The 8688-nt window shown below is 43.2% G+C and overlaps 2 protein-coding genes across 2 annotated transcripts; both read right to left on the bottom strand.

Moving 5' to 3' along the window:
* Positions 1-251: 251 nt before the first annotated feature.
* On the bottom strand, positions 252-3024 carry LOC130285406 (taste receptor type 2 member 4-like). The gene is made up of 4 exons (XM_056536766.1): positions 2360-3024; positions 2114-2257; positions 1886-1985; positions 252-434 (listed from the first exon to the last, which is right to left on the bottom strand). The coding sequence occupies exons 1-4, from the start codon at positions 3022-3024 to the stop codon at positions 252-254; spliced, it is 1092 nt and encodes a 363-aa protein (XP_056392741.1).
* A 3773-nt stretch (positions 3025-6797) lies between these two features.
* LOC130285404 (taste receptor type 2 member 42-like) lies at positions 6798-7727 on the bottom strand. Its single transcript, XM_056536765.1, has one exon. It carries the CDS (start codon positions 7725-7727, stop codon positions 6798-6800), a length of 930 nt encoding a protein of 309 aa, XP_056392740.1.
* Between the last annotated feature and the right edge of the window lie 961 nt (positions 7728-8688).

The raw sequence follows: 8688 nt of genomic DNA, 5'->3' as shown, positions 1-8688 counted from the left end.
ATGGCGTCTGGAGTCGGGAAGCTAAGGACTAGGATCCGGATGATCATGACCAGGCTACCGGGAGAAGAGATCAGTCTGGATGAGAAAAACATGATCTGGGAAATGCAGAAGATGGCACAAACGGTTAATAACAGGCAGGAAAGGACAGGAAACAACCCAGAATTGTGGCCAGAAGAACATAGAATGGAGTAAAAGAAAATGTTCCTTTAATGAAAGAGTCTCCACTGGTGAAATTACCAAGAGAATCGGCTTCAATCTGCACATTTATGGCCCTGATGGATGAGACAGCGATGATAAATGACACAACAGCGAACAGAGAGAGAAGGGGCCACAAGTTCATGGAGATCATCTTCCTGAACCAAAGGAATACTTGGTGTGTGAAGTTGGTGATGAAGGAGCAGTAGTGAGAAGAGAGCCCGGCATTGGGCCAAGAACTGGAGTAAATCAGAATAAGGATGAGTATTATCAATGAAATAAAAACTTCCTTAAAGGGTACTCCATCCCTAGACATCTTATCCCCTATCCAAAGCATAGTGGATAAGATGTCTGATCACGGGGGTCCCGCTGCTGGGGACCCCCGCGATCTGGGCTGCGGCACCCCAGACATCCGGTGCAAGGATCAAACTTCACTCTGTGATGGATGACTGGCGATGCAGGGCAGAGGCTCATGATGTCACCGCCCTGCCCTGCTTGTGACGTCACAGCCACGCCCCCTCTGTGAAAGTCTATGGGAGGTGGCGTGATGACAATCATGCCCCCTCCCATAGGTTTGAATTTAGGGGGCGTGACCATGATGTGATGAGCCTCTGGCACTGCACCCAACGCACCCCAGCTGCGGGACCCCCACGATCAGACATCTTATCCCCTATCCTTTGGATAGGGGTTAAGATGTCTAAGGGTGGAGTACCCCTTTAAGGAACAGGGCAGACACATATAGGATATAGAGACATAGAATAATATGACATGAAATCTTTCAATTGCATACACTGAAAAATGCTATGCCATAGGAGCCTGCCATAGAATATCATTGGTCAGTGTTATCAGAGCTCCATTACTACAGCCTGCCATAGCACAGCATTGATCAGTGTTATCAGCGCTCCATTACTACAGGCTGCAATAGCACATTACTGATCAGTGTCATTGGCTTTCCATTATTACAGGCTGCAATAGCACATTACTGATCAGTGTCATTGGCTTTCCATTATTACAAGCTGCCATAGAACACCACTGATCAGTGTTGTCGGCGCTCCATTACTACAGCCTGCCATAGCACAGCATTGATCAGTGTTATCAGGGCTCCATTACTACAGCCTGCCATAGCACAGCATTGATCAGTGTTATCAGTGCTCCATTACTAAAGGCTGTCATAGCACAGCATTGATCAGTGTTATTGGTGCTCCACTTATACAGGCTGCTGAGGTTGCCTGTATACTTGGAGCGACAATCAGACAGCACTGAGGAGAGTAAGTGACCTTTGGTTGTCATCTGATCAGGGCCACTTAATTTCCCTTCGGTGGCCCTGGTCACTCCTCAAACCCACGGGCACTGACATTTTACACTGTCGATCCTGGAATCAACTTTCATTCTGGTATATAAAGGGTTAGTTCCCGGCATCAGCAAGATCGCTGCTGCCCAACATTAGAGGTGAATCATGGCTGCTTATCGCAGATATTTCTTCCCATCTCTGAAACGAGCACAGCTCCAAAGACCAGTGACGCAAAATGATGTAAATATATGTAATTTCACATTAACACATTCCCGCCCATGATGTAACTACATGTCCTAGAACAGGAATGGGCTAACAACCAATATAAGAGGAGACAATATCTGGTTATTGGTGAGAATGTAACTCTTCTGAATGTGACACATTTGTCTCTTTGTTTACTCTAATGAGAACAACATCTTGGAATCTTGGATAGAACATTGGACAAAACTGCCCAGTGCTCAGGGGAAGAGTGTGAGAAGGTTTACAGATCCTGGAGAACCTGGAGAACATAGAACAAAGATATTGTAGTAAATTTCACCCTCTTTCTTTATATTACTGTAAACTACTAAACCACATGACCACTGGTATCAGATCTCGGCTCCTCCAATGTCTTCACTGAAGATTTACTGGGTATCAGGTTTTCTACAGAGGATGAAATAACTTATCATCTCCTTCCAGGTTGTCCTCAGATGAGGAGTCTCAAGAATTTGTAAAACATTTATTGTTGAGATAAATGAGAAGACCAATATGATGTTGATCCAGTACCCAAAACTAAAAAGGGCAAAATATGAGAAATAATAGAGGAACATCATAACATTAAAGAAGCAAAAGAGTAATAGGAAGCGCAGCATGGTTTGGACAGCGCGGTTATACCGGTGGACTTCTCCAGTCGTGTTGGTGTCCTTCATCTTGTTCACGTGGCACCTCAGGAAGGCTGCAGTTATGAAGGTGGCGATTGTTGTCAAGAAATGGAGGGCGTAAATGATAATCAATAGAAGATATGACCCAAAGTTATTTACAATCATTGGTTCTGGAGACATGTAGGTAGGTGAGATTTCTGAGCTGTTTGAGACATGCGCCATTCTATTGGGTAATAAATGTAAGAGACTGGTAGACAGGGACATCACCTCCACCACCACGATCTGCCTGGAGACAATGGAGCTGATCCTCATCTTCGCCCAACAAATAAAGACCCATTGGAAGTTCACAACCTTAATGAAATAGAAGAAGCATTGGAGGGTGATGAGCCACGGAGACGAGCACATACAGTACACGACCATCAGGGTAAATAAGGGACTCGATATGGAGTGGTCGGGTTTCAGGACTTTGGAGAATTCATTGTAAGGCAACACTGTCATAAAAAAGATGCTGGACGCTTTCAGAGCCAGGTGGATCTTATCCTTATCCTCTAACTTGTTTTTTCTACAATAATCCCGTAAGATTATAGATGTGATGAATATGATGGAGAACATGGCGACCAACACCTCAGCAACTATAATAGAAAGAGCGATGACAGTGCCAGGGCTGCCGGGATCCATAGTCACAAGGATGGTCTTATGTGGTGCCTAATATGAATGTGAGGATTTGTGCTGAAGGAAGAGTTCACACTGTGATCAATCTCCTCTGCCTGTGAGTCTAATACATTGTGAGGGAACCGAGAGGAACGATCGCCAAAATATGCAAACTCTAGGCTAACGCAATATGTCTCTCTTACAATTTGACTAACTTATATATTCCTCATACAAAACAGATGAGAAGAAACAAGACACCAGATATCGGTCATCATTCATCAGTAACACGAAAGGTCAGAAATGGTCCATCACTTAACCCTTCAGGGAAGGAAAAAGGAGATGATGGAGCTACCATTGTAATGGAGAAGGAAAAAAGGAGGAGCATGAACATGGCACCAAGAAGGGGAGAACAAAAGAAGAATATGGGGATGATCAACACACTAAGGAGGAACGAGGAAGGAGACAACCAGAAGGAAGAATAGCAGGGGTCATCCTGTTATATTGTCTTCTCTCTGCATAGCAACTATGTATACCAGAGGTCCCCAACCCAGTCCTCGAGGCTCCACCAACAGTCCAGGATTTGATTTTATCTCTGTTTTATTCCATTGGAGTAACTAAAAAAAGCTTGGAATGTTGGCGAGGACTGGATTGGGGACTTGACATGGAAATGATTATTATTGTTATTATCATTATTATTATAATCTCCATTTATTCTCTTTTTTTTCTTTCATTTGCACTTTTTCCCTTTTCCCTTTTCCCTGTTGTATCTCTCTCTCTCTCTCTCTCTCTCTCTCTCTCTCTCTCTCTCTCTCTCTCTCTCTCTCTCTCTTTATATATATATATATATATATATATATATATATATATATGAAATATTTAGCTATGTACCATTCTTATTTTGGCTAAAAGTTCAATAATAAAATGTATGGAAAGAATAAAATGTATTTTCTTCACTATCAATCTCCTTTGGTTTTTCCTCTGTTTTGGCGGGAAGCCCAGGTTCTTATCTTTATAGCGCAGGTGCTGCAGGCATTCTTGGGTTAATGTGGTATACTCTAAGGATATAAGTGGCAGTAAGAACCCATCACACTGGTGTAATGTGAGTAGAGAGGGTTTTTTCATGTGTGCACAATATAATATAGTTCTTTCTGGACTGGTCGGGAAGGCTTAGGGGGTATATAAAAGATTCACCCTCTCGCCATCATTACGGGGAAGCATTACTGTTCAAGCGCAGACATGAAAACGACTCTCTTCTCTGGGTGTGTGTTCACAGGTGCCTGTGATTGATTTTCCATAATGTAAGTAGCATCTATGTGTATTAAAAGGGTACTACGATAGAAAAAAAAATCCACTGGTGCCAGAAAGTTAAACAGATTTGTAAATTATGTAAAAAAAGAAAATGGCAGCAGCACACTTGGTCAACAAAATGGAGGCTCTTAGCGCACTTTTTGATCAAAATGTGTCCCCCATCCACCACGCGGAGGTGGCCTCTTATCGGATGGGTCCCTAAACACTCACCTACCTCAGGCTGGGTGACATGTTGGATCCACTAACGATCCAAACCACCTCCTGTGAAAATAGGGGAGGGGATGCACGGCTACAGAGGGAGCCACTCCCCCCAAATTTGCACAGCAAAGAAAAAAAACTGAAAATGTAGCCAGCACCTAAACCCAATACACGGGTGCACGCTGCTGTGGCAAGTACAAAACATGTAAAAAAAGAAAATGGCAGCAGCACACTTGGTCAACAAAATGGAGGCTCTTAGCGCACTTTTTGATCAAAACGTGTCCCCCATCCACCACGCGGAGGTGGCCTCTTATCGGATGGGTCCCTAAACACTCACCTACCTCAGGCTGGGTGACATGTTGGATCCACTAACGATCCAAAACACCTCCAAGTGTGCTGCTGCCATTTTCTTTTTTTTACATGTTTTGTACTTGCCACAGCAGCGTGCACCCGTGTATTGGGTTTAGGTGCTGGCTACATTTTCAGTTTTTTTTCTTTGCTGTGCAAATTTGGGGGGAGTGGCTCCCTCTGTAGCCGTGCATCCCCTCCCCTATTTTCACAGGAGGTGGTTTGGATCGTTAGTGGATCCAACATGTCACCCAGCCTGAGGTAGGTGAGTGTTTAGGGACCCATCCGATAAGAGGCCACCTCCGCGTGGTGGATGGGGGACACGTTTTGATCAAAAAGTGCGCTAAGAGCCTCCATTTTGTTGACCAAGTGTGCTGCTGCCATTTTCTTTTTTTACATGTTTTGTACTTGCCACAGCAGCGTGCACCCGTGTATTGAGTTTAGGTGCTGGCTACATTTTCAGATTTGTAAATTACTTTGTTTTCAAAATCTTAATCCTTCCAGTACTTATCAGCTGCTGTATGCTCCACAGGAAGTTATTTTCTTTTTACATTTATATTCCGTCTGACCACATTGCTCTCTGCTGACACCTCTGTCCATGTCAGGAACTGTCCAGAGCAGGAGAGGTTCACTATGCTGATTTGCAGTTCCTGACACAGACAGAGGTGGCAGCAGAGAGCACTGTGGTAAGACAAAAATAACTACACTACTTCCTGTGGAGCATACAGCAGCTGATAAGTACTGGAAGGATTAAGATTTTTAAGTAGAAGTAATTTACAAATCTGTTTAACTTTCTGGCACCAGTTGATTTAAAAAAAAATGTTTTCCACCGGAGTACCCCTTTAATTTGCTGTATTCCCTTTTACTGGGACCATTCTGCCTGGGATTATTCTGCTTACTGATTTGGACCCTGATGTTTCTTCACGGCTACAAGACCAATCAGAGAGTGTTGAAAGAAAACAGGTTTTCCAATGTTGATAGAGATAACAAAAGGAGAAGCAGTCAGAATATGGTGAAGAAAGTCCTCCATGGCAGTGTGACCAAAGGGCCCAGAAGCAGTGAGGTAACCTGAGGTGCAGGGGCATTGCTAGGAGAGGGCTAACAGGGCTGTAGCCCCGGGTCTCAGACCCATGGCCCTAGGTCTCTGGCTATTGCTGTTTTCTTTTTGTTTTTCTTTTATCACCACTGCTGCTTTAAAACAGTGGTGGCTTCTTTGAAATGACATGATGCCCCTGGCGCCTGTCAGCCCTGTTGTTCTCCCGCCCTTCGCGCATAGCTGTGGTCTTGGCTAGGCGCAGAGAGTGGGAGAACAGCATCTCCTTGCAGCAGACAGACTTAACTTGCTGCATAGTACATTTAAAGTGCATGTCCCTAAGGGGTTAAAGAAGAAAAAATGCATCACTTGTTAACCAGCTAGGTAGAAAAAAAAAGGTTTTAAAAATGTAACTTTCATCCCCAATAAAATATAATGCTTATTATCCCACACGGTGAACAGAGTAAACTTAAAATAATTTCAAATGCCAAAATTGGTGATTTATGATCAATCCCCCTCCTATAGACATGGATGGAGGGGGGGGGGGGGGTGGCGTGGGGTCACGTCTTCAGTCCCAGAAACACAAAGGTCTCCGAGACTGGAGAAGCAGCTCCGCGTAGAATGCGGGTGCTGTACGGAGATCTCCGGGGGTCCCAGAGGCGGGAACATCTTGGTCTTTGAGGAAATGTTGGTACCTACTTTGGAGATGTTCTTAATGTGTTTTGTTTGTAAACATTGTTACCACTACATCTTCATATAAGAGAAAGTATATGAGAACATATTGATGTATACTGAGACCTCCCTAGACTGGATGACATCACTATTTATTCTAAAGATAATTTACATCCACAACTAATATGTCAAATCATGATCAGCATCAGATCTCGGCTCCTAAAATGCCTCTGCTGAAATTTTAGTGGATATTAGGTTTTCTACACTGAGGGAAATAACTCATCATCTCCTTCCATGTCGTCCTCAGATGAGGAGTCCCAAGGATTTGTAGAACATTTACTACTGGGATAAACAAAAAGACCAATATAAGGTTGATCCAGTACCCGATACTATGAAGGGCAAAAAAGGAAAAATAATAAAGAAACATCATCACATAAAACACACAGTAGAGGAATAGGTAGCGCAGTAGTGTCCGGACTGCGCGGTTATACTGGTGGAGTTCTCCAGTCGTGTTGGTGTCCTTCATCTTGATCATGTGACCCCTCAGGAAGGCTGCAGTTATGATGGTGGATATTGTGGACAAGAGAAGTGATGGACAAGTCACAATCAATAGGGGATATGTCACATAGTTGTGTATAATCATTTCTTCTGGAGTCATGTTGGTAGATGGGATATCTGAGCTGTTTGTAGAAGAGACATTTTCTGTTCTATATAGAAGTAAATGTAAGAGGCCGATGCCCAGGGACATCACCTCCACGACCACAATCTGCCAGGAGGTAGAGGAGTCCATCATTCTCTTCACCCAAGGAATGAAGGCCCACTTGGAGTTTACAATTTTAAAGAAATAGAAGAAGCATTGGAGGGTGACGAGCCATGTACTTGAGCACATAGAGTAGACAATGGCCACAGCAAATAACAGACTCGGGTGAGATGATTTGAAAAGTTCAGGTTTCAGGACCTTGGAGAATTCATTGTAAGTTACCACGGTGGTAAAAAGGCAGCTAGATACTTTTAGAGCCATCTGGATCTGATCCTTAGTGTCCAACTTCTTTGTTCTATGAAACTCTAGTAAGATTATGGAGATGATGAAAATGTTGGTGAACATGGCGACCAATACCTCAGCTGCTACACATGAAAGACCAATTGTAATACCAGGGCTGCCCGGATCCATGTCCACGAGGCTGAACTTCTCTGCTGCCCAGTTCTAGGCTGACTGTAAGGGTGTGTACAGTGTCTTATCCCAGCTACTTCATGCGTGTGACTTGTAAAGGAAATGAGAGGGACGATCACCTTTAAAAAAATGCAAACACAACGCCCACTGAATACTTCTCTCTTACACTTTGACTAACTTGGATATACCTCATGCAAAACAACCTCACGTGGCTCCAGAACCAAAAAGGAAAGAGAAGGCAATGGGGCCAACCCTGAAATGGAAAAAAATGGAACAGTAGAAGACAGTATAGGTGTGACACTAAAAATGGAGGAGAAAGGAAGGAAGAAAAGGAACAGGGCGGTGGTGACAAGAAGAGGAAAGGTAGGAAACAGTGGTGACCATTGCTCTTCTACATCACCAGATAATCAGCTGAAGTGGAGGGATTTGCTTATTTGCTTAAATTAAATCCCCTATCTAATGGTTTTTTCCCGTGCAAAAATTGCAATGCATGTAAAAGCATGATAGCCAAACCAACGCAAAGCATCAATCATTTTGGAACTAATAAAAACGAATCTCTCAACATATGCACTGTAAAACTAGAGGGGTAATTTATGACATTCGATGCCCCTGCGAGAAATTACACATAGGCCGCACAAAGAGATCCCTCATCTAAAAGAACATATGTATAATATAAAAAGGAGTTTTGAGGGACATCCCCTCTCTAATCATTTCAGAGAAAAACATAATTTGGCCTAGAAATAATTACCCCCAACTGGAGAGGGGGAAACTTCATTGCCCAAATGTCTAGAATAGAGGCCAAATGGATTTTTGAATTAAACACAGGAGCACCGTATGGTTTAACAGAACATTTCCTTTTACATGTCTCTTAGTGGAACATATATATATTTTTTTAAAAGTAACTGTTGTTGAAACAGGATCACCTATTCCAGTACAGGAAACACATTTTCTCCTTTTTTTT

The sequence above is a fragment of the Hyla sarda genome, chromosome 8 (genome assembly GCF_029499605.1).
Source record: "Hyla sarda isolate aHylSar1 chromosome 8, aHylSar1.hap1, whole genome shotgun sequence".
NCBI lineage: Eukaryota > Metazoa > Chordata > Amphibia > Anura > Hylidae > Hyla > Hyla sarda.
The sequence above is the reverse complement of the archived record's forward strand: the minus strand, read 5'-3'. Positions and strand labels throughout refer to the sequence as shown.

Bases quoted from the DNA above. Each gene is read 5' to 3' on its own strand.
- LOC130285406 (XM_056536766.1), bottom strand. From the start codon at position 3,024: ATGGATCCCGGCAGCCCTGGCACTGTCATCGCTCTTTCTATTATAGTT. The intron at 1,986-2,113 runs GTAAATCTTCAG...TATGTTCTCCAG, and splicing joins TGTAGAAAACCTGATACCCA to GTTCTCCAGGATCTGTAAAC. The intron at 435-1,885 runs GTAAACAAAGAG...GATTTACTCCAG, and splicing joins AAGATGTTGTTCTCATTAGA to TTCTTGGCCCAATGCCGGGC.
- LOC130285404 (XM_056536765.1), bottom strand. From the start codon at position 7,727: ATGGATCCGGGCAGCCCTGGTATTACAATTGGTCTTTCATGTGTAGCA.